The 25,629-nt window shown below is 56.4% G+C and overlaps 1 protein-coding gene across 5 annotated transcripts in view; it reads right to left on the bottom strand.

Annotated features, from left to right (window-relative positions):
• JARID2 (jumonji and AT-rich interaction domain containing 2) overlaps window positions 1-25,629 on the bottom strand; it is a 254,541-nt gene that overhangs the window by 13,506 nt on the left and 215,406 nt on the right. For all 5 annotated transcript variants that reach the window (XM_032861601.1, XM_032861598.1, XM_032861602.1 and 2 more), the window contains 4 exons: window positions 16,981-17,216; window positions 9,050-10,097; window positions 5,642-6,144; window positions 2,717-2,809 (listed from right to left, as the gene is read on the bottom strand). In XM_032861601.1, the coding sequence (XP_032717492.1) occupies window positions 2,717-2,809; window positions 5,642-6,144; window positions 9,050-10,097; window positions 16,981-17,216 (1,880 nt within the window). The remainder of the gene's footprint in view (window positions 1-2,716; window positions 2,810-5,641; window positions 6,145-9,049; window positions 10,098-16,980; window positions 17,217-25,629) is intronic.

Here is a 25,629-nt window from a genome sequence, read left to right as displayed (position 1 = left end):
AGGAGAGGCCCGGTGAGCAGCCCCGCTGTGCACACGCCACAGGGATGCCCACGTGCCACAGAGGGGCCAGCCACAAGACTGGCGCCGAGAGCCACCCGCAGAGCTCAGAGGAGGACAGCAAGGGTCAGATCCCCGCTGGGGCCCGTCCCACAGGACAAAGGAGGGGCTCGAGCAGACGTTAGTATGCTGGGTTCCCAAAAGCAAAATGTGGAAGCAGCTGGGGTGCACGGCCTTCAAGGTGAAGGACGTTCTCACGCAGGCTACAGCCACCGCTGACCTTCAAGGCCTTGTGCCGAGGAAAATGAGCCAATGGCAAAAGGACAAATGCTATGGGATCCCATGTACGGGGAGGCACGTGACAGCGTCCGAGTCGGAGGGAAAACATGCAGGTGGCCGGGGACCAGGGGCCAGGAGCTCAGTGTTCAATGGGGAAGGAGATTCAGTTTGGGGAGACGAGAAATTCTGGAGATAGGTGGTGGTGAGCGTCACGTAACAACAGGAACGCACTCAAAGTCACTCGACTGCATGCTCAGACATGGTAAAAATGGTGTTTGTATGCATTTTAACACAACTCAAGAAGTCACTTATAGGAGAGCTGGGGGAAAGCAATGGCAGGCAGGAAGAGAAGACGTCCCGTCACCCTCAGACTGACCAACACGGTCTCCAGCCTCGGCATCCCGACAGACGCACACCTCACCCCCCTCACTCCCCATCACCGGGGCCCCTGACCCCTCTGCGGGGCCATCAGCGGCTGCAGGTAGCATCACCAGCAGGGGAGAGGACATCCAGCCCGGTTCAAACCAGGCCAATGAGCTCAGGGCGGGTGCCGGGGACGTCACACCGCCAGCTTTAAGCACCTACCAGGTGACGGTAACGAGCCCCATCCAGCCAGCCAGGGGTGCGGGGCAGGGGGGTCAGGAACAAGTTTTGCTAACACGTCAGTGGTGCTCAGCGTCCCTTAGGCAACTCCCCAACTCAGAAGCATTTTGGCATTTTGTTTTCAATTCTCATTCCAGAAGCAGAGCATCACCTTCCCGGCGTAGCTGGAACCCCATTTAGAGGAGGAAGCGGAGCCAGTAAGCACAGGGCAACACAGAATACAGTTCAGCTCAGGCAAGTGCTACCGGCACTACGATGCCATCTAACATCTCCAAAGAGGGGACCAGCTGCAGAGGCCCAAGGGCCCCAGAATAAATCCCACACTTAAGTGTCTGCGTTCCTTAAGCGTATCTCCTTGAAGGAGAGGACTGAAGCCGCAGCCTGTGTGAGGGATGGGCCCTGCTGCCCTGTGGGAGGAAGGGGACCCGCCACTGAGTTGACGACCACCAGCCAAGAAGGCCCGGCCCTCTCTGTAGGATCCAGAAGCCACACAGACTCAGGCCGGAGGTCTGGATTTTCGCGGACCTTCCCCTCCCGCTGAGATACCATGTTAAGTGCTGAACGCAGAAGACCACGCGGGATGTTCAGAGAGAAGGAATAATCCTGAGCAGGAGACCGGAAGGAGCTGTGTGCCCTTCGTGCCACATGCAGTACCAAACCCTGCACCCTCGCAGGCTCCCACGGGGACCTATGCCGGACAGCAGAGGCCTCTCTCTCCAGCTCAACCATTCACCCCAGAGGCTCCCAACCCCAGTCTTTGCACATCTCTCCCAAAGATGCCACGAGTGCTCCAGAAGCAGCAGTGACACAGCCCCACGTGTCCCAGAATCAGGGCCCAGTGGACGTCATGGGTGATAGGAGGTGGCTTCGATGGGGCCAGAGCTGAGGGACGGGCAGGGGGTCAACCCACAGTGTGGCATTCAAAGCCATCACCCACGGTACAGAGCTGGGGCAGCCGGTGCCCAGTGACAGGGACCTAACACCTAAGGGAAGGACGACACCGAGTTCCCCTAACTGGGAAGCCCAAGCAGTGGGGCAGCAGCCCCCACACAGCCACAGCATGGGGACTGGCCGTCCTGCTCCAACCTGGCCCCTCCAGGGACTGTCCTCCAGCCCCAGTTCAGGAAGCGGGACCCCTCGTGGCCAGCAAAGGCATACCCAGACTGGGCTCGATGACAGAGGAAGACACAGTCTGAACCCCGTCCACCCGCGGCAGCCCGGGCCCAGCCACAGATGCCTGGCGTCCTCCCCTGACAGGCCCGATGGCTAGGCAGGGCCCGCCTCCACCGGCAGCCGGCTGTGCGCACGGAGCAGCGGGGCCCCAGCTGGGGGACGTAAACAAACAGATCCGGTCCCTGTCCTGCCGTGGCGGCTCACCCAGAAACTCCCCCTAATTGGTCTGGGCACAGAAGTGCTCCCTGTCTTTCCAACCTCACACGAACTCAAAGACTGGAGTTGGCAGAAGCACAAAAATGGCAATCTGCCAATCCCATTAGACAAAAAATAGAGGAGAAACGCACAACTGTGGTTTCCAGGGATTCCAAACATTCTCTTGCATAACAGACACACAGAGGACGGGGTGAGGAGCGGCCACCGAGATGGGGACGGGATGCGCCTGGAGCTCACCCCGACTGGGAATCTCATGGCCCCAGGCAGGGCTGAGTCAGGGAGAAGCCCGGCAGGTGTGCCCCCTTCCCTACACGTCCTTGGTCTCAGAGCGAGGGGAGAGACTTGCCTGGCCCCAGCAGCAGACCCTGATGACAGCCCTTGGGGCCCCACCGTCCGTCAGGCAGCAGGAGGCCTGGGGTCCAGGTGTGCCCCCCCCCAACCAACTCACCTCGATTTCAGCAGGGGCGGGCTCCTTGCTGAAGCACATGTTCATGATATTTCTTGCTGTTCGATAAAAAGTCGTTAAAGAAACGGACCTTCCCTGAAAAGAAAACAAAAACGAGAGTAAAACATAAGAAACTTAGCTAATCAGGTCATGATCTCAGGGTTCTGGGATCGAGCCCTGCATTAGGCTCTCTTCTCAGCGGGGAGCCTGCTTCCCCCCGCCTCTGCCTACTTGTGATCTCCCTCTGTCAAATAAATACATAAAATATTTTAAAAAACAAGAAAAAGAAAAAAGAAACTTGGCCGAACCCCCACCCTGAACAAGGCCACACCGCATCCCAGGGCCTCCCCGTGTCCACGGGCCGCTCTCCATCCCAAGCTGATGTGAGCAGAGAGGGCAGAAAAACCTGTGGTGACCAAAGGGGATGGAGAACCTGGCGCCCTCACCACGCCGGCAGCGGGCAGACCCCTGAGCCAGCAGAAACGGGGGCTGAGCACGAGGCGGCCTCAGACAGGCGCCCACGTGACGCACGGGAGCACAGTTCACTTTATGGGGAAGCGGGTACGACATGGGAAGGGGCCAGAAGACCTCAGTTTACCCCACCTGAGGGGGAAGAGGGGAGACGGGCGGCATCCAGACAGGCTTGGCCTGGGAGAACTGTGGGGCATTCCCCAACCCCCGTCAGGGAGGCGAGACGGCAGAGTCACTCTGGTGGTTCTCTGCCACAGAGGCCACCGCGTGGAAAAGCAGCCAGGGCCGCCGGACACCCGGCCCCCTGCCCTCCACCCAGCAACGGGCACGAGGACGTGCTAGCTGCCGTCTCAGTCTGCAAGTCCCACCCCAGACCCGCGCCCGCTGACCGCAGAGGGGAGGCGTCATCTCACAGAGGCCCACCCTGTGCGAGTTGTGCTCTGCTTGCCGCGTGACCGCAGGGGTGCTCTTTGGAGCACCGACTGTATACCAGGCCTGGTTCTGGGGGCCAGAGACAGAGCAGCTCCAGCCTGTGGGGCACAGCTCTGGGGAGGCTGGTGAGGGCCGTGAGGAGTCAGGGGGCCGGAAGGCAACCGACGGAATGGCAGGAGAGGGCGGCTTCTACCTGAGGTGGTCAGGGAAGGCTCCCGGCATGGGCGGGCATGGGAGCACCCCATACAGAGTGACAGGTTTAGAACGGGTGGCAGATCCTTCCTGCCTTCGGAGGGACAAGCAAAGCCGTCAGGGCTGAAGTTCTGGTATCTGGCTTTTGCTTTCCAGCATCGGGGCTCTGCCGAAAGAAAATCCTTCCCTACAATCCCCAACTCCTCCAAACACGCTGTTCCCAACAGGGTAAGATCCTAACTACCAAGTGGGGCGTGATTTTACATCAACTAAAAAGCAGAGTCCTGTGTTCGCGATGGCGCCTGCACCAAGGTCAACACCCACAGGGCCTGAAGGGGCTCCAGAACCAGGGGCTCCCTTCCCCAGCTCATGGGGGCGCGCCCATGGCTGCCAGTGACGTCACCACAGCCAGGCCACCACCGGATGTTGGTGATGAACCCCAATATTATCAATGACGAGGCACGTTTCCAAAAAAAAATATCAGATTCGCCTCATTCTCACCTAACTGTCCTTCTTAAATAAAAAATAACAAATAAAAAACTTCATTTCTCAGACTGGCCATTCCGTCCCTGGACTTTGCCACATTAAATGAGAAGAGCTTCTCATGCACACAGCCAGGAAACATCCAGAAAGTGCTCCTGAGTTTGTTCCAGCGCCTTCTTCTCCCTCATCATGAAATATTTAAGTGTCAAAGAGGCTGCTGGCGGCCACTCCCCACCCCCAGGGTCCCTGAGGGGAAGCACCAGGGACTGGCAACTCGGAACCAGAGCAAAGGAGACGGAGTCCTGCTGGGTCTAGCCGGAGAAGTTCGGTGGAGGCCAGCACGGTCTGTCCCTCCAGAGGAGCAGAGAACTAAAGCTGAGGAAGAAATGGCCGAAGGCAGCCAGAGCCATGACCTTCCATGCACTCTGAACCCACAGGTGAGTCAGCCTTCCCATGTGGGAACCGGGCACTGGAAGCCCCCCTCAATGCCACCCCCAGGGAGGGACATGCCAGGGCCCACTTGCAGGCCATGACAAGGACCTGAGCAGTGACAGGAGAGTGACGAGGCTAACCCAAGGCAGGTCTGTCAGCTCGGCAGAAAACCACACTCTGTACGTGGCTGCCAGGCTCGGGGCTGGTGGCTCACTGGGCAAGGGTCTTCTCTAAGGACCCTTCCCTCCCAGGAAGTCCATGCTGGGGTCACTGGGGCAATTCAGCGGAGACCTCTGGTGAAGGTGTCACAGCTGGACCAGGTGTCCCGCTCACCCTGGCAGGCAGGCGGCCATGGGGAGGGTCAGAGGGACTCTGCCAGCCTCTGGGAGGAGGGGGCCTCTCAGGACAGCACACGCTGCACTGTGATCTGGGAGCCCCTGTCTGCCAGGGACCTGCCATCCCCACGCCGAGATTCAGCGGGGAGGTCTGTCCTCATTGCTTCATCAGGAAGGACCAGGCAGAGCCAAGAACTGGCGAGCTGCTCAGAATGCAGGCAAGGACGCAAAGGAAGCAAGTGCTCCCAGCCTGGAGGGTCTGGCCCCCCTGGACAGCTCCCACACCAGGCCAGGCTGGGTGCTCAGAAGGGGCAGGTCATGCCCGTGGGCGTCCGCCCCCAAGCTACCGAGACCCCAGCACCCAGGCACACACACGTCATCTCGTGCAAAGGAAATGAGAGGCTGGGATCCGGCAAGTGGCTCATCTGTGGTCACGGCTGGTGGGAAGCCGAGCCGTGGCCAGACACCTCGGGCCTGCATCCTGCCCGCCCCCAGCACCCCCACAGTCGGTGCACGCTGCTCTCAGCTACAGGCAGCAACCAGAGCCCCGCACCCCGCCCCGCCAGCCCAGCCGCAGGCCCACCTTGTATATGCACTTGTGGAAGTCACTTAGGACGCCCTTGTCCTCCTCCTCCTCTCGCGCCACTTCCTTTTCCTGAGCAAAGAGTCGCCGCCGGCCCGTCTTGAGCTGGGCCTGGCCCACCTCTTTGAGCTTGCTGCGGAAGCCGTTCCTGTGGGCCATGCCGTTGATGAGCCCGTTCTTGGGCTCGAAGCGGGGCAGGGGGTGGAACTTGTTGTAGTCGTGCTCCGTGTGGCCCTCGAGGGGCCCCTTCCGCTTCTCCAGGATCTCCTTCTCCATCAGCACCTCCTTCTCCAGTCGCCTGTGCTCCTCAGGGGACAGGGAGTCATAGGAGAGCAGGTACTGGCAGTAGGCCTCCTGGAGCTTGGCCAGCCGGTCCTGGGCAGTTTTGGGGATACGCAGCATGTCTGCTAGTTTGTTCCATTTTTTGAGGTCAGTCACTTGCTGCATGCCGCCCATCTCGTTAATCAGCCGGAAAAAGCAGGCCAGGTCGAGCTCGCAGCCTCCTGGGATAGTGAGGGGACAAATCACAGGGACCGTCAGGGAAAAGCACGAGCACCAGCCCTTCTCCTTCTACCTGGTAAGTCCGGGGACGCCCACTACGTGCCACAGACGCCGCTAGGCACCGGGGTCAGAGGAGTGCACGGAATCCCTGGCCCTCAGGGAGCCGAGTCTACGGGGATGGACAAGAACAGTGGAGGTCACACTGCTGGCAGAGGGGCTGCGGCACTGCGGGGTCTGCAGGCTCAGGTGGGACACTCGGGCAAGGTGTCCCCAGGGGGCTGATGTGTAAGCAGAGGCCTGAACGGAAGGAGAGGAGAGCGGGCCCTGAGGATCTGTGGGGAGGAGGTTCCCAGGGCCCCCCTCAGCAGGGGCAGCACGTACGCTGCACGCCCCCCCTCCACACACACCCCAGGAGGCAGGGGCAGCCAGTTTCGGAGCAGGGCCTCGTCACCCAAGGGCAGGGCCTAGGCTGTGACACCTCGAGGCACCTGCGTCCCAATGTCACCCACACCAGCTGTGAGGTCAGAAAGCAAACACGTGTAGCAGGCACTGTCTGTCCCCATCCCTTTGCTCGCACGCGCGCACACACACTAACTGGTTTTCAATCCTAGTGGATTTCCAGGGCCAGAGGCAGTACCTGAGAGGGCACAGAGCTGTCTGTCTGTCCCCCCACTCTTGTCACCCCGTGCTCCGAGAGACCGCCCATTTCAAAAGCTAGCGTCCACTACCCCCTGGATGAAATCACAGAACCGTACAGACGCACGTCCAAACCAAATACACTTGAGTGTTCACAGAGGAACCGTCTACACAGGGCCTAGGAAAGCAACCTCCCACCAGACAAAAGAGGAGAAACGAAATCTTCCAGAATAAGCAGCCCCCTACCTATTAGAATACCTAACAAAATGCTAGGTGAGAAAAGTAAAACTTGAGTCTGAGGTCATTGAAAGGGAGGCACAGATTTCTACCCAAAGTGAAAAAAGCCCGAACTCTTATAGAACAGCAGCCCAGTGCAGGGCGGGCCAGGCATCGCGGGGCCCCTGGGGGAACAGGTCTCCCAACCCTACAGAAGACCAGGAGATGGGAGCGCAGCAGCCTGGATGCCAAGGAGCTCTGCCTGGTGAGAGGCTGGACACAGAGAAAGCTTGCCCTGCCCGTGGCCAGGAGCCGCCAAAGGCCGAGCTCCCCTCCCTGCTCTAGGTGTCCAGCTCAAACTGGGCAGAGCGGCGGCCAGCAGCACCCCGCGGACTCGCAGCAGGGAAGGAGAGGGAAGGAGCCACTGCAGCCGGCCACAGAGACTCACATCACAGATCAGAAAGGAGGCACCCTATAACTTCTCTATTTCCCTTTGGAGATCACTAGAACCCCTGAGCACCTGAACATGCGCACACCACATGGAAAGGCATCATTTCGTGGACTCCTCGCCTGTTCTGACTGGCCCATTCGCAGGGCCACCAGACCATCCTGTGCCAAGTGGCTCCCGCACCCCCTGCTCCCCAAGGGGCTGATGCAGGAGGAACAGATTCCGCAAAGTTGCTGCACACCATGGAGTCCCTTGCTCTGTGGGGAGCCCAAGCTCAGACCCAGGGCCCCAAGGACTCTACAATGACAGGCTGGCCTGGCACCCCTTCCACAGACGCTGACAAGGCTCCACACTTGCGGGCAGTAGCAAAGCGTGCAAACGCACACACCACGGGGACACATCTGCTTGGCCTTTGGCTACGGGAAGGAATCGGGCTTAAGAGAAATCTACTCTGAGGTTACCGGCCATCATGGTGACATCACCTGTCCCTCAGTCCTCAACACGGTGAATGGGGGACTCTTACCACAGCCCGGGGCGGGGGGGGTTCCTCTGAGCACGCCCAGGGCACAGCCCACACCAAAGGCTCACACCTGCTCAGCCTCCTCCCACAGCCTGAGCCGTCCGCTGACAGCGTGCCATCCCTGAGCACAGACCCCAAACCAAGGATTTCTCCAAATTAAGTGATTTCTGCTCAGACACCTGCTGAGACAGTAATCAGACCCCAACTCGCAGGGAGCCCGAGCTTCCTGCCAACTCCTGACACGTGGATGGCTGGAACTGGCTCTTCTCGCTGCCTCTACAAACTCGGGACCTCCAAAATGGAGGCAGCAACGCGCCCTGTTTCACAAGCCTGGAGCTGAAACAGAGGTTGTGCGGGACCCTACCTGGCTATCTCCAGAGGGAGCCCCCACTCAGCAGACCCAGCTCATCCCAGACAGAGCGACTGAATCCTCGAGAAGCAAACAGCAGCAGGGGCGGGGGACGACACGGGAGCCTAGGAGGGCCTGTACAGGGGCTCTGCCTGCGGCCAGGGCCTGCACATCTGCCGGGACGCTCACTCACACAGGGGGGTCCCTGAGATGAGCTCTGCAGTGGTCCCCACTCTCAAGAGAAACTTAAACCATCCCCTGAGCTGTGGTCTCTGAAAGGGTCCCGCTGGTCACCAGAGAAAGTGACAGGCAAGGAAAACCCAGGAGGACACAGAGAGAAAGTGGGCTGGCCTGTGTCACCCACACCTTCGGGCATTCAAGCCCTACCTCCCGGCACCCCAGGAGGGGACTGTATTTGGAAACAGGACCTTGGAAGAGGGGAAGAGGGTAAAATGAAGTATCTTGGATGTGGACCCCCACCCCCCAGGGAGAACACCCAACTCACCGATGACCTGAGCAGTGAAGCCAAGGATAAGCCTACGAGCGAAGCCCACGTGAGGACACGGGGCAGACGCCAGCTAGCACAGGCCAAGGCCAGCCGGGCTCCGGAGGAACCACGCTGCCCAGGGCTGAGCTCCACCACCCAACTTCCCGTGTGGAGGGGGAGGCCCCTGCCCGCAGCACTGGGGCCCCCAGGGCGAGCTCCCCCCCCCGCCCGTCCCAGCCCCGGGGGCTCACCTATGAGCGGGAGCTCGTCCATGGTGATGCCCTGAGATCTGAGGTGCTTCTTGATGCAGGCCAGCCGCTGCACGTTGGGGCCCCAGCGCCGGCCCAGCTTGTGGATGTGCTGAATCTGCGTCACAAACCGCATCTCGTCGTTGAGCTTGCACTCGGGCCGCCAGTCCGGAGGGGGGATCACCCTGCACATGCCGTACTTCTCCACCTGAGCGCGGACCGACTCGATGTAGACGAGCGGGTCGTGGAACTCCTTGGCAGACGGCCTGAGCACGGGGATCTCGTCCATGGCCGCCCAGCCGGCCCGGCCACCCCCCTTGTCGGGCTTGGCTGCCGCCTCGTGCGGCTTGTGCAAGGGCTCCGTTTGCGAGGTAGAACGATTTTCACAGGAGGCGCCGTCCATCTTGCCGTGTGCTTGTCTGCCTGGCGCGCTCTTGCCGGCCGTGGCCCGCTTCGGCCGGTTCCTTTCCAGACTCCGCTCGGGCACCTCCTTCTTCACATGCCCGTGCAGCAGAACCTTCTCCGCGGGGGCTGGCGCCGCGGGGGCCGCCGCCGCCTTTCTGCCGGGGGCTTCGGCAGCGTCCGCCGTCCCTTTCATCTTCTTGGGTGGGGACTGCGGCTTCTCGGCCTGCTGTGCCTCCTCCAGTCTCCTCTTGGAGTTCCGCAGCCCCTCCCTCAGCTGCCGCCCCCCCACCTCCTTAGTGCATGACTTTGGGTTCAACCTGCCACTGACCTTGAGGCCATTGACGGCGTGCCCGGTGGACTTGGACGCCCCCCCGAGGGATAGCACCTGTTTGCGGGTTTTTGCATTGCTACTTTCAGTTTTCCCTGAGATTGTGTGGTTGACAGCGGAACTGGGCTTGTGGTGATTGGGTTTGGTTTCCTTGACCAGTTCTCTCTTGGCTTTGGTGTATGTGACAGTCCCCTTCGTCACCGTTGCAGTGTACTTCACAGTTTTGGACGGTGAAGGTCTGACTTCGCGCATCTTTTTGGCACTGGTTGCACTTGTACCCAGAGATGACATTCGAGTGACTCCATTTACCTTCGAAACCTGGAGGCAGCAGGAGAAGCAGAGTGAGGAACAGGAGAAGGTGAATTAGTACCTTCCGAGAGGGCGACCTCTCCCTGTGGGGAACCCAACAGAGCCGGCCGCAGAGGCAGCCCGGGGCTCTCGACGAAGGCACACCATGGACACGGCCAGGAACGTGAGGCTGATGGCCTCATGCTTTCGAGGTCTTTAGACCAACGTGCCCATCCTCCCACACAAAAACACAGTGCCCACCCGCACGCCCGCAGCATGGCTTCCTGGGGGATTTAACAATCCCACTAAGTGCTCTTCCAGAAAACCCACATTTCACGATGACGACCTGTCTACTTGCCAGCCATCACCTGTCACAGGTTAAGGACATGGACAGCAGCAAGTTGCTGTCCCCTTTTAGGGACACATGTGTTCTCTCTCTCTCACACACACACACATACACACAAACACCCTGTTCCAAGAAAAGACGTGCCTGCCATTCTGTGTGCTCCACAGAACAGCATGCTCTGCCCACAGAATTTTTAAATCTAGGTGCTAAAAAAAAGGAAGGAAACCAAAATACCATACAGAGAAAAGAACCAGCGCACTCATGTGGCCTGGCTCCCATGAGGGTCACAGGCAGGCCGTGGTCGTGCAGACAGGGCCCCGTGGACCAGGAATGTGCCCCATCTCTCCAGCCAAGCAGAGGACGCCTGCCTGCCCTCTCCTGCACGGACAGTCCTGGGTTCTGACCCCCAACAAGCTCCATATTCAGTTCTATGGGAACCGCGGGAGCCAGCAGCCTCTGTGCGCAGCCTGGATGCAGCGGTAATCTTGGGACCCGTAAAAATCACCCTTGTTTATATAAAGCAAAACCGGAGAGGGACGGGTGGACACCGGAAATGCATCCCTTCTGAAGGATGAGGACGGGCCCAGCCCGGAGCTGCTGTGGGGGACGCAGTTTGGGGTGGACATCCTGTCCTGGCTCTGCCTGCCGGTGGCCTCTGATATTCATTTCCATCTTGGGCTTCAAGTTCTCATCAACAACAGGAGTTCCACACACAGACTCCAATGTACCACAGGTACCACCACCTCCAAAAGGCCGACTAAAAATTACCCAATACCCAGGAGACAGAACCACCACGGCCATCTCCTCTCATACCAATAACCCCCACGAGGAGGGGCTGTGCCTCCAAGGGGAAGCAGACCAACCAGCCGTAGTCACACACTAGGTAAGTCCTGCCAGGCTGAGAGGTGCGGCTCCCACCGGCCCCGCAGCTACCCTGCCAGAGGAGCCAGGTACCCCCGGACGTGGCCTGAGTCCCAGGGACCTCTGCCCTGGGCCCAGTCCCAGCCCAAGAAACACACTTCGCCCACATGGAGCAAAACAAAAACAAAACCACAAGTTTCCCGTCGGGACCCAAACCAGGGCTGTCAGAACCCGCTGGAGCGTTTGTCCCCGAAAACAGACCACAGGACCCCACACCCAGGGTATCTCATCCACTAGGTCTGTGATGGGGCCCGAGAACTCGAATTTCTAACGAGGTCCTGGGTAACGCTGAGGCTGATTCAGGGACATACTTGGAGAACAAGGAAGCAAACCACCAGTAGTCTTTGGAGACAGAGAAGGAAGCATATTTCTTTATATGCCACAGATCACACACAGTCCAATCGATCAAAGCCCTCCTTGGTATGAGGCTGTGTTCCATAAGCCAGCTGCAGGGCGTCTAGGGAGTCAGGTTTCCAGTGAGCCAGTCTGGACACCATGAGGGGCTGGGCCCCACTGGGGACAGCAAAGGGCAGACCCCGGGGGGTTACAGCCACGGCCGCCACTGCTCACCCCCCCTACAGAGAAGCAGGACCGGCCAGATCAGCTGGGGCGCAGAGATCTGGAATAAAGAACAGGAAATTAAAACACACAAAACTAGCCGCCTGGCAATAATAAGTGAGAAACACATTGATACAACCTGGGGGTGAGGCAGACCAATTTCCCACAGTGAGTACCACTGATCCGGAACAGGAGGGAAAGAGCTGAACACGAAGATCTCTATTTTTTTTCCCCAAATGCTTCCATTAACTAAACACATACCGTTTAGAAAAACGAAAACAGTGAAATCCTGCTGTGGCTCTGAGAGACTTTTCCATCAAGACACAGGCCTCAGGGACCCAGGATCTTCAAAGTGGAAGACGTGCCCTTTCGGCCTTTGGTCTTTGTTTAACCACAGAGACGACAGCCCCTTCCAAGGCTTCACGCAGCCCCAACAGTGCGGATCCCACAGCCTAACCCCCTACTGCGGATGCTGATCTGCTCAGCAAGGGTGGGAGCCCCAGCGGGCTCAGAGTTCCCCTAATGCTTCTGGCCCCAGCCCTGCCCCGCCCCGCCCCGCCCCGCCTCGCCTCCCAGAGCACCTGCGGGAGACGGGAGAGCCAGAGCGGGGAGCTCTCTGCCTCCACCTCAAAGAAGAGTGCAGTGGCCCTCGGGCCACCCATCTGTCCTGGGTGTCCTGATGACCTCTCCTGGCACATTAGGGGAAGGTCAATTTCCTGCATTTCCTGCACAGCAGAATCTACAGAAGTATCGTGCCACCTTCAGTGGGAAAAAGAATCTCCTTCTTTACCTATTTCTGTCAACTTGAATAGAGTGGTTACTCCCAGGATGTGCAGCCAACTGCCTAGCTCTACCAGAAGGAGCAGTTCCTCTATTCCTTTCCTTTCTCTCTGTCCTTACAGTCCTCCTCGAGAGCAGCCGGCTATCCAAATCCTATACGTGCACGTCCACATCACGAGCTCAGAGGCTAAAGGCATCTCCCTCGGGACTCATCAGAACAATGAACTTGATTCTGAGAAATAAGTTACGGAGCCTGGAAAGAGCACACTTCGTGAACTGTATTCCTTCCTCCCACACCCCACGGCCCACCCAGTGTGTTATGCCTGCCAGCAGAGGCCACGATCCAGCTCACAAGTTGGCCCAACCCAGGAAGCCATCTGTCCATCCCACCCACAGGGCCACATGTCCTAAGATAGGGACCAAACAGGACCAGCGACCTAGGACCCCCCTGTCTGCACACACTCTTGCCTACTCTTTGGCCTGTCCTTGTCTTCAGGGGTCCAGCACTCAACCGTTACCAAAGAAAACAAAGGGAAGGCGGAGGGTGCCACCTGGCCACTGAGGGTTTCTCCCCCACCCACCACTTTATTAAGAAGCAGTGCTTTACAACATGCCCAGGTCACTCAGACAACACACAATGCAGTGGGTCTGATGTCACTGGCGCAGGCCCTGGGTAAGTCCTTGCCCAGAGCACGTGAGAGGTCACCTAATCCACTGAGGACTAATGACGATGTGTGTATGTGACAGAGCCCTCTGCATGCAAGCACTTGACCTGAAAAGCCCTCTGACCAAGTCTCTCCTTCTCTCAGCTCTGGCTGGGTTTTCGGTCTTTGCCTCCCACTGTCCCACAACCTGCCCAGCTCTGCAGGAGGCCGGGCGGGAGCGGGGGTGGGGGTGGGGGGACAGGGGACACAGACGGACGACATCTGCAGCCTCTTCTCCCAACACCACCCACGGGTCACCTGCAGCCCGGGTTCCCCCAGGCACGCGGCCAGGAGGCAGCTCCAGGCTGAGAGGCTGTCCTTGCTTCCCAAGCAGAAATCCCACAGGCAGGCTCCGGTCTCCCACCAGAGGGAGCTGCTGAGTCAGGAGCCTGGGCCCATTTTGGCCCAAAAGAACTGGGGAGGGGGCCGGGGGGAGGGGTGCTCAGGAGAAACATCTGCTGGCTGGGCAGAGCCCACCTGAACTTCAAAACCTGGACTGAAAATCAAAGAGTCTGAGACGAACAGAACTGCCACCAGGCAGGCAGCGACTTCCCTGAGTGAGGGTAGGCGGGCTGGTACAGCAGACCCTCTGCATGAGAGAACCAGTAAGAGCACAGGACAGAAACGAGAGGCTGGATTTGGGCAGGAGCCCCTAACCCTTGGACAGCACCTGCTCCCACTCCAGGCGGCGGAGTCACAAACACCACGCCACCAACACACACAAGACCACATACAGGCACAACCTGGCAAGCAGCCCGGTGAAAACCCCAAACACAGCCCGGACAGTGCAGCTGATCTCCTGACCTTATTTCTCTCTGGACGTTGCTATTTCATTTTCCACAACTTAAAGAACAACAACAACAACAAAGACTACTCCCAACTCTTGGATCAGAGTTTAAACCTCCTCTTTGAATCCTTGAGGCCAAGACAGTTTCAGCAACCCGTGCACAGCTTATTATTGTGAGGTCGGAGCTCGGCGGACCTTCCCGCCAAGCGCATCGCCGGCCCTCACCGTGTCACCCGGCCTCAGCGCCACATGGAAGGACAGGAAGGTGACTGCGTCTGCTGCGGCCTGACAATCCACTTCCGGGCTCACCGGACACACAAACCTCTGCACCAGGAAGGATGACCTCCTCGGGACGCTCTTGGAAACCAACGTTTCAGAATCTGCCCCCCGGGGCCTAAGGCCACTGTCTTACCATCCGGAGTGTGTTATGGTCACTTAATGCATTAACACTGAAGGGGCAGGTTAAGGCAGTGAAGACGGAGGCATCAGGGACTCCTCTGACACCGAGCCCATGTCCACATTCTCCTGCCACTGGCCCCCGACAGCCCCAGGGCGGCCCACACGCGTGACAGGCACAGCATCGTCGCTCTTGTAAGGGCGCGAGGCTCAGAAGCCTGGGCTCTCAGGAAGCACAGACGGCCGGGGGCACGTGGCATCATGCAAGGTAACGGCAAACAGGCTCTTACAGTAAAGCCAGCAAGTGATCAGGGCGTCCGAGCACATCGACGCCAACAGGGTGAAGCCCCTTCTCGGCAGCACCCCCTTGACAGCGTACCCCCTGCTGCCCACCACCCTAAATACCATCCACGTTCATCCTTCTGTCTCAGGCAGACCCGGGTAGTTAATCCTACGATTTGAAGTTAAAAATCAACATGAACTCTAGCCCATCTTTTATGCGGGTGAAGGAGGAAAGATTGGATTCCAGTCATTTCCATCAGGTGGTTACAAAGGAATCTGTGATTTAGCCTTATGGACCTCATTTTCTCTGTCTTTAAATAACGGGATTTGGTGGTTTCCAAATTGTCCTTCCGTTTCCCCAATCTTGCTGACAGAGGAGTGGGCGTGACTGCCTCCAAGTGAACAACAGTGGCCAAGAGATTCAGGTATCAGTGAAGGTCGTGGTCAGCACCAAGTGAGAGGGGAGCCCTGGGCAGGCCCTTCTGGGGTGAGGGGAGGAGAGGAGGGGAGGTAGGAGGAAAGCCCTGCGCAGAGCATGGTGACACCCCGCCTGCGAAGATGGTCCCCTGAACAAAAGCCCACAAGCCAGGCTCCTGCAGGTGCTCAGGGACGGGAAGCTGCCCTGCGAGGGGTACCCCGGATCTCTCCTCTGACTCCAGGCTGCACGCATGTGCAACGGGCCGCACCTGCGTGCCAGGGAGCACGGGGGTCGAGGGGTGTCCCCGTCCCCCCATCTCTTCCCTCCAGCTGTGCGATGCCTCGCGGTCAGTTACACAGAAACATCCTGAGCCGAGGGGCCCCGGCTGACAGCCGAGAGGGGGCAAGGTTTAAAAGATGCCACACGTACTTGCTCAATCTCAAGATACCAGGGCAAAGGATGAAACGGTGGTACGAGGAGCCTGGGAACGAAAACAGGATTCTTGCCCTGTTCACCCACACCCCGAGCCGAATCACCCATAAAGGCGAAGATTAACACTAATAGCGAACGTGGAGACGTGGAGACACACGCACACGAATACACGTGTCCAGGAGAGACCGCCCCATGTATCATCAGGAACAAGAAAGGCCAGATGGAAAGAAAAGATCCCCAAAGGCAAAGACCCCACCGTGTCCCCGCCATCCGTTCGTCATTCTAGAACACTGCGACGCAGGAACTCTCCTCCGTCCTCGCCCCGACTCCATCTTTTACGTCACAGTCTCTGGTCCATTCTGGAGAAAAGGCTAGCTCTGGGTCATAAATGCCCTGTGAGGAGAGCTCATCTGTGCTCCCCACAGCTCCCTGACTTCAAAATGCAGTGAGGAAGGAGCAGTGGGGACAGCAGAAATGCCACTGACCCGGGGGACACAGCCGCTCCACTGCGGGCCTCTGGACACCTGCCTGTCTCTCGAGCCAGCCTCCCGAGGCCCTGAGAAATCACCGTCCAAGGCCGGGAACACCAGCAGTGGCGGAGCCCGAGGCTGTTCTTGGGAGGTTCCCAATAGGATCTGTGTCATCTGCTGCGACTCTGCAGTGGGGACAGTGGGAGGCAGGCTAGACAGCTGGGTGCAGCCGCGCTCTGTGGACCCTGAGGGGCAGACCATGTGTCCCCCACCGCTCCCCAGCACAGGAGAGCAGCTCAGCAGCGCACACCCAGGCATGTCATCCGCGCCTCAGTCCCAGAAGAGACACTAGCTTTTCACACGAAGAACAGAGCAGACGTCCAGGGCTGTCCCTGGATAGCACTCCAGCCGGCAGGCCTGCTGTCCAGGTGTAGCTTCTCTAAGCTCACCCTGACAGAGCAACAGGACTCTGACTCATCTGGTGCCCGAGACACGGGGGTGGGAGAGAGGTAATGCAGAGGGCAGGCTTCCCCATCCATCTCGCCAACACCCAGGACCCGGGGCGTGCTCCAGGGCTGATAGGAACACACCCCCAGACCAGCTCACGGACGTGCACAAACCCCTCCGTGCAAAGGCGAGGTTTCCCTCCCCATCCTACCTCTGACCACCACCCTTCTGCGGCAGGAGCCCTGTCGTTACAGATCTCCTGAGGCTCTGACTCACAGACCCCCTTTGGTTAGCTGGTGACATGGGGAGGTGGTACCTGGCAGACAGTCACCGGTGTGGTGTGATCATTCGTGCAGCAGGGCCGGGCTTTACCTGTTTCCGTAAGTCCTGAGCCGACCGATGCAGAGGGGGGTGGTGGTGGTTAGCAGCGAGCCCCTTGGCCGAGGAGCCCGTGGATGGGGCTGCTGGGGGGTGGGCCGCTGAGGCCTGTTCCCTCCGGCTGTCAGCCCGGTGATCGCTGTGCTTCTCCTTCCCGGGAGTGGCCTCTTTACTTTTGTGTTTTTGAACAGGTTCTTTCTCCCGTGTTGACCTGCTGGAACCATTGAAAACTAGAAAGGAAAGAGAGAGAACAAGGTCACTACAGCAGAGACTGTAACCACCAAGCGCCAAGGCCCCAATGTCAAAGGGAAAGAGAACATTCTGGACGGCGCGTGAATCCCATCCATGCTCGAGAGCGACCCCAAGTCAAAACACCCCCTACCCGTCCCCACAACACAAAAACCGGGAATAATCCCAGGCCCCGAGACAAAAACCATTCGAGGCACAACCAAGGAATTACTTGCTGGGGTTGAAACGCTTGAAAATCTATTTTTAAAAATCCCTACTAAAATAAAACAAAACCCAGCCGCCCTCAGAGTATCCACATCACTCCTTAAACAAAAAGAAACTAAAACGAAAAAACGAACACAAATGGTCCCATCCTGAGTCCTGAGAACAGGATGGCCCCGCATACGGAGAGACGGGAGAGCTGGAGGAAGATTGTATACCTCGGACACACGCGCCGGGAGACGGACGGTCTGCCCACACATACGGGTCAGGGACGCAGCTGCTGCATCTGCCCCCTTGGTGACCAGAGGAAAGAGTGTGTCGGAGCTGGAGCTGGACCTGTTTCTGTTCCAGAAGCCCGCACAGCGGTCACAACCGACGGAGCACACTGCTCCCCACAAACCAGGGTCACAATCAACAGGTCACGTTGCTCCCCACAAACCAGGGTCACAATCAACAGGTCACGTTGCTCCCCACAAACCAGGGTCACAGCCGACAGGTCACATTGCTCCCCACAGAATCCAAAGGGACCAGGAGGACATGAGCGTCAGGCCCATGTTACAGATAACGCCAACGGAGCAGGGTAGAGAAGGGGAGTGCTTGGCAGAGGCCCACCCCTCCCCAAGCCCCCGGATGCCACCCACCAAGCCAATTTAGAAGAGGACGGCACTGTGCTTGGCATTTTTATAGGAAACTCCAATTTGGTTCCTGGCGGGAGTTCCCTCTCTGCGTTACCGCTGGGGCTGACGATCACAGACCCGTGGGTACGGCCCCTCTGCACGGAACCCCGAGGCTTTCCCATCTGTTCCCCCCACAGCACAGGTCTCCTCTCACACCATCGCAGGGGTGGTGGCTGCCTTCTTTGGGGGAAGGACAAAGGCAGGACAGACAGGGAAGCGAGCCCTGGCACCTGTCCCTTCAGAAAGGGTCCCGGTGCATTTCCTGACGAGGGGGAGCCTTACAGGTCACGGCGTCCACTGCCCTCGGGAACCTCTTCTCCAGCCCACGTTTGCCCCGAACGGGCTATGCAGAAGTCACTTTCTGCTGGCATGAAGAAGCCACATGCCCTGCCACCCCCGGCCCCCATTCCGAGAGCTCAAAACCCACGAAGCCTGTCTCTTCTGAGGACGGCTGCCTGCACACTGCATGCCCAGAGCTCCCTAAACTTTCTCTTTCACCTCCGCTGTGTCCTTTAAAGGCCTGCGATGCCTGAGAGGTTGCAAATATTTTCCTCTTCTCTATCGTGCGCTTTCCCTTCTGTTGTGAGGCTAGATCTGCTAACCCATTTTTTTTTTTTTTTGAAGTCTGTCTTTGAGTTTATGCTTAGAAAGCCCGCCCGTATTTCCAAATGCTAAGAGAGCCCTCCACGTCTCCTCCTGATTGCTTCCTGATCCCAGTGCTAACACAGACGGTCTTGAGGCCCCTTGTCACGACCCGGCAAACCACAGAACAGAGAATTACCGCTGCCCATGCCCAGACTGGCTGTGAACTTCCGTCTCAAAAGTTCCTCCCAGCACCAGTGACTACCTCTTCTACACAGAGTTTCAATCCCGCAGCTGAAGACCCCCAGCATCACCAATCCGGTATGTGGTCCCGCACTACGGGAGGTTCTACGTGACGCTCTCAGTCCCAGGAAAAGTGCAGGGCTGTGAGTGGTGTAAGCACAGAGCCCGTCAGTCTCACCTGAGCTGGCAGTGTCTGTACTTACTTTCAAGACAAATTAAAAGCAGCATCCGTAAGAAGCCCTATTTCAGTGTGATTAAGCTAAGGAACATGAATCTGGGCAATTCTTGACCGCTTGCCCATTTCCTAGAGCCATGAACACAGCTTCTTTCCTGGAACAGCATGGGAAGCTGGCTTGTTTGGGGGTTCTGTTTTTTTCTTTTTCTTTTTTTAATCTCAAATACTCTATACTCTTCTGTGCTTTGTCACGGCTGCTAAGCAAGTTGCAGTTCTGCAATTACTTCCCTTCGTTCGGTTAAAGAGATGTGCTTCGACAACTCTGTCCTTGTTGGTAACACGGTGCTGGACAGCAGCTCAATCCCCAGCATGGCCCTCTGCAGCCCAGCAAGTCTATCTGTCCCACGGTGCTCTCTGTAGAGTGGGGAGGACGCATGTCCCTTGCATGGAGCTTGGGAAGCCTCATCAGTGCCTGTTCAGAAGGACCAGCTCAGGTGACTAAGGAAGGAGTCAGACCATGTGGCAAACCCTCCTTTGGCTTTCTGTCCTGCCTGCCCAGAGCAGTGTGAAGAAGGGCTTCCATACGGACAAGTGGCTGGCCTGGGCAGAGCTCGGTTTCGTGGAAAAAAGACATGGGGCTGGTGCCCAGCCCGAGCAAGAAGAAATAAATGCTAACCACAAACCCGATTATTTTTCTACTGGCTTAATGAGCAACTTGACCCTCAGGGGACTCGGAGACCCTTTCAGGGGATTCCCTAGGTCAAAATTATTTTTGTAATTATAACAAGACCCTCATCTGCCTTTCTCACTGTGTTGAGCTCAGGAATGGTACAAAAAGAAGGTAGATTAGCATCGGGGAAATGCTGATCAAAACCACCATAGGACACCAACCACTTCACATCCACTAGGATGGCCTCCTCCAAGGACAGATAACGGGGAGTGTTGGTGAGGACTCAGAAATTCTACCCCTCATTCCTTCCTGGTGGGGATGTGAGATGTTGTGGCCACATTGGAAAACGGGCCAGAAGTTCCTCTAAAAGTGGAAGAGTTAGCATATGACCCAGCAATTCTACTCCCTGGTATGGACACAAAAGAAATAAAATGTCCACACTGAGGTGGCCCCACTCCTGGTTGTGATTCACGTCATTACTGCGGGATCCTGAGATGGAGCCCTGCCTCGGGCTCTCTGCTGGGTGGGGAACTGGCTCAAGATTCTCTCTCCGGGGGCACCTGGATGGCTCAGTTGATTAAGCGTCTGCCTTTGGCTCAGGTCAAGATCCCAGGGTCCTGGGATGGAGCCCTGTGTCCTGTGTCCTGCTCTCTGCTCAGCAGGGAGCCTGCTTCCCCCTCTCCCTCGTCCCCTCCTCCAGCTTGTGCTCTCTCACTCTCTCTTGCTCACTCTCTCTCAAATAAATAAAATCTTTTAGAAGATTGTCTGCCCCTCCCCCACTCATGCACCCGTACTCTTTAAAATAAATACATCTTTAAATCTATATCTCCACGTAAAAACTTGTGTGTAAATGTTCAAGGCAGCATAAATAATAACTAAAAACTGGGGGGAAACAAAGGTTTCATCAACTGGTATTTAGAGAAACAGAACAGGATACTGTCCATCCCAAACAAGGAATCAAGCGCTCACATGTGCGCCGGCGTGAAGGGTTTAGAAGGCGACTACGTAAGTGAAAGGAGCAAACGACAAAAGGTCCCATCTGGTAGGAGCCCACTGACATGGACTGACCAGAACAGGCTGATACAGGGAGCCGGGGGCCGATGAATGGTTGTCAGCGGGTTGGGACGTTTCAGGAAACTGGGAATGACTGCTGATGGGAACAAGGGGGACAGGACACGAACCGCCACTGAAGCGGAGTGTGGGGATGGCCGCACGATTCAATGCGCAAACGAACTACTGAACGGCATGCTGAGATGTATCCTAGGATTTGGGACTCAGACAGTTGTATCTCAACACAACTACTGTTTTTTAAAAGGGGGGGCTGGGGTGCCTCAGTTGTTAAGCATCTAACTCTTGATTACCGCTCAGGTCATGATCCCAGGGTGGGGAGATCGAGCCCCCCCAGCAGCACGCTCGTGCTGGGCTCCAGGCTGGGCGTGGAGCCTGCTTAAAGTTCTCCCTCTCCCTCTGCCCCTCCCACCCTCGCAGGGTCACGTGCTCTCTCCTGAAAACAAGTGAGAACCGAAACCAGCAGGCAAAACACAAATAAAATACTCCTACAGAGTGACTACATCATCACCAGTTCCTAGCAGTCAGCAAGAAGGCAGGCAGGCAAGAAGAGCCAGCCCTCACCTCCGGGAGTGATGAGCAGCACAAAGTATTACAGGTACGAAATCCCGACCCTTGGGTGTCTGTACTTTGTGTGACAAAATGGCAAATGCCCATGAAGCACTCCTCCTGCGCATCAAAGGAGCTCGTTTCCAGGGAAAGGCCAACCCGTGTGATGGTTGAGGGTGCAAAGCTAGCCGTTTGCATGGAATGCTATTTTCACCGGGAAGAAGGACTGACGTAGTGATCTGTCCACCGTTTTGTTGTGGAAAGTAACAAACAGTTTTGGCTGCCAGGAATGGAATTTACGACTTCGGGCAAAAGTCACAGTCGTGGAAAAGCTTTCTCTGCCACCGAGTTCCAGAGCCTCCCCACACGAAAAGCCTTCTCCAGTGAGGCCAAGGGACATGCAGGACCGCTCGGCTGCATTTCGTGAAAGGTGCCGACAACTGGGAGAGGTACTTGGTGAAGCGTTATTTTCAAATGATCAACACAAAACGTGACAAAATTGTGCAAGGGTAAGAGATCCAACCAAAGCCCAAGGCAAACCGATGGATTTTAATGTAACAGAGCATGAAAGGCTTCCCCGACCAGAGCAGACTGCTGCACCCACCGACCTTCAGGAAACTACCACTGACTGAGTCTGGGTGTGAGACCAAAGGATAAAATCACCCTCCCAGATTCCTGCCTTTCCCAAATATACTTTCGTTTGAGACAAAACAGAAGAACCTTGCCATCTTCTCCTAAGCCCGATATTAAAGAGATTTCAAAAAATGCAAAACAATGCAACCCTTCCCAGGTCTAACTTTTGGCGTTGGGAATAGTTACTTTCCAGAAAAATGTTACTTGTGTTGACGTGTAATGCGTTTGTGTCATTTTTTTAAAAAATATTTTAGGGGCTTCTGGCTGGCTCAGTCACGAGAGCGTACGACTCTTGATCTCAGGATTGGGAGTTCAAGCCCCATGTTGAGTGGGAAGACTACTAAAAATAAACTTTAAAAATAAATAGAATTTTTTAAAATATTTTAAAACTCCCTCACTTTCAATTTTAATATGGCAAATACCCATACATACAATCCTTCAGCAGAGTGGGGGGGTGGGAGGTGGGGGGTGTATGTGTCCCTGACTAGAAAAGGGTCTCAAAACCAAGACCCCGGACATTGCCAGGCTAGAGCAGCTTCTCCATGGTTAGCTCCAGCACGAAGGTTTCCATATATCTGGTGGTCCCTGGACTTGGGTCTAGATCTCGGAAACCCCCCCGCAAAATCTCAGGCTCTGAGAGGAATCTACCTAAATTTGAGCCCAGGATTCATTAGCGATTTGACCTCAGTTTCCCATTTACCACCTCACGGGGTTGCTTGGAGGAATTGGAGAGAGAATATTCATCTACAAAAGGGGCTGGCAGGCTGCGAAGCCAGCACTGGCCAAGCTTTGGCCAGTTGGGACCCCCACACTCTTTCTGACGGTGCCCATGCCAGAGATGTATCAGGACACTGCCACGCACACTGTCATCCAACTCCTTTCCAAACGAACCATGGGACAAGGCCACTTGCTCCACAGGGACCTCAAGGAAATCCGTTAAGTGTGGCACTGTGGTTACAGCCAGTGAGAGCTTTCTGAGATCCGGAAAAATCCAGATCTTGCATCAGCCCTCCCTGCACAGCTAGGGTGTGACCCTGACACGGAAGAAGGGCTCCCCCCAACCCCGGCATGACACGGAAGAAGGGCTCCCCCCAACCCCGGCAGGGAAGTGGTGCCAGGGAGAAGGGCAAGGGGAGCCTGGGAGCCATGGGGTCCGGGAAGTCTGCGCAGCTGAGCAAATGCCACGAACCTCATAAGCCAGACTAAAACACAGCACTGCAGACTGTTTTGATCAGATCGTCGGAAGAAGAGAAAGCACTCAGAAAGACAAAAATTAAAAACTGGATGAAATTAACGTTGAATTGCAAACAAAGAGACGGGTTTCCAATGAATCCACTTTCTGTAACCACTCTGCTATTTTTTTTTTACAGCAGCTGTATACCCAAATGGCAAACACAGCCAAAAAGTCAAATCATGTGTCAAATGGGAAGAAAGGGGGAGAAGGGGCGGGGAGTGGAGGGACGATGGAGCCAGAGACAAGGTATATTTTGTCCTCAACAGCTCATTAATTTTAAGTGTCGTGGGAACCTGCCAGTTTCACCCCTCCAAGTAATTATTTTTTGTCTTAATTTGTAAGATTCTCGAGAAGGAGAAAGGAAAAAAAAAAACTCACTCTCACAGGGAAAGACTAAACCCTGTGAACATAAGAGACAGAGAGAGAGAGGTGGATGGAGAACTACGCACGCTCTCCCCCAATTAAAAGGAATAATTGGACTCGTTTCTTCAAGGGGAGAAAAAAAAGCATTTATCACGGTGAACTGTATTGGGAAACTGTATTGTGCTCAGATACAAATAGCTTTACATTAATGAACAGAGACAAATATATTGATTTGTATACACATACGCTGAAGGTTAAATGGCCTACAGACAGTGTTTTCACACCATGGCAAGCAAAGACCCTATTTTGATTTAGGGTCATTCCGTGCCTGAGCAGCTCAGAGCTGCACCCAATCAAGGATGAAAAAGAAATCAGGCAACACAAGTTACTCTAGAAGCCTCTCTCCAGCAATCCCACAGTCTCGGGGAAGCTGGAAAAAGCTACACATCCCGAGAAGGCGGCTCCCATTTCCAGCTCCAGGGAGCTGGAACGCAACGCCGTGCCCCACAGAAGCTCAGTGCCCACAGCGGGTTGCCAGAAGGTTCTGGGGGGAGGTCCAGGAGACAGCCCGTCGAAAGCCAACCACAGGGTCTTTAAAACCTCCCCATACCCACAGGCTCTCGTAGGGAATGTGCTTATTAGCTCATTTTGGTTTTTTTGTTCCCAGATCACCAAACACATCTGTGTCTCCATTCCCTGAACCACAAAACCACCTGCCTCCTCTTATCTGTCCTCCAGGAATCGCTCAAGTATTTAAAATAAAGTATATAAAATGCCGTACGTTCTTCGGACGGAGGAAGTGGGGCAAAGAGAAAGAAGCTCGGCTTCTTCCAAGGTCCTGCCGTCATGGTGAAGCAAGGCCCACATGTGAAAGCAGTGATGCCCCTTGAACAGAGCTGGCAAAGGACGAGCGTCCACGTGGGCCAGTGTCTGTGCCCGTCCCAGAACAGATGCCCCAACCTTGCTGATTATCTGTGCAAAGGAAAGCACCTCATCGGAACCCCAGGACGTCATCCTGATGTCCTTATGTGTTTTGTTTCTCTAAGAGACTAGGAAAGAGAAATCCCCACATGGCATCTGACAGAAGTTACAGGACACACCGAGATGCCTCCGTGCCAGACCTGAGCTAAGGGGGTTCTGAAGCCTTCGCCTCCTTATAAGACAGAAGTGAGAGCAGGAGCCACCGTGGGAAGCCAGGCCGCCAGGTCCGCTAGCTGAGGCACGAAGACAAGGAGGAAGGAATGAACCCAAGACCCAAAGTCTGGACCAAACACCAAATTCCATAAAATCAGACCCGCTCCCTGTCCCACCCCCAAAACAAACCGAAGGGACAGAAAGGGAACCACCATGAACAGAGAAGAGCATGTGACGGAGGGCAAAGAGAAGCACGCCAAGGTTCTGATCCCGAGCCAGATATTTAAATGGAAACGTCCCGTCATTACAAGGCGTCCTGACTCGGGGAAGACAGACTCCATCAATCGGCCGGCATTAAATCCTTGTTACTGTACAAAAGCTGCGCTCACTCCCTGGAGTCAGTTCAACTTTGAGTCACTATTGTCTGAAAACAATGGAGTGTCTGCCAACCTTGTGCCCGCTGTTCAAAGAGATTTTCACACAGCATGTGTGTGAGTGCCGTTAACCCGGGCTGCCCCGGGCAGAAGCCGCTCCCGGGCTGAGAGGTGGCACTCACGTGGGCCGCGACGGAAGGCAGAGAGGACGTGTTTGGGTCAGCACAGGTCCCGTTACAAGCTCCCTGCACAGCTCATGCAGACCAGGGGCCAGGGCCAGGCCACAAAGCGAGGCGGGAAATCTCCTGGCACCCCACCTCCAGCGTGGCAAGCAAGCTCTACGGGTTTACGAGGTGTCTGCGAGACTCCTCTGGGATTCTACATGCTGAATTCCTACCACTTTGACTTATGAAAAAAATAGGAAGGAGGGTGCCTGGGTGGCTCAGTTGGTTAAGCCTCTGCCTTCCAGGCTGGGGTCATGATCTCAGGGT

Source organism: Lontra canadensis, unplaced genomic scaffold, assembly GCF_010015895.1.
Source record: "Lontra canadensis isolate GAN:19392208 unplaced genomic scaffold, GSC_riverotter_1.0 scaffold21, whole genome shotgun sequence".
Taxonomy (NCBI): Eukaryota; Metazoa; Chordata; class Mammalia; order Carnivora; family Mustelidae; genus Lontra; species Lontra canadensis.
Note: the sequence above shows the minus strand (reverse complement) of the source record. Positions and strands in the feature narration are given on the sequence as shown.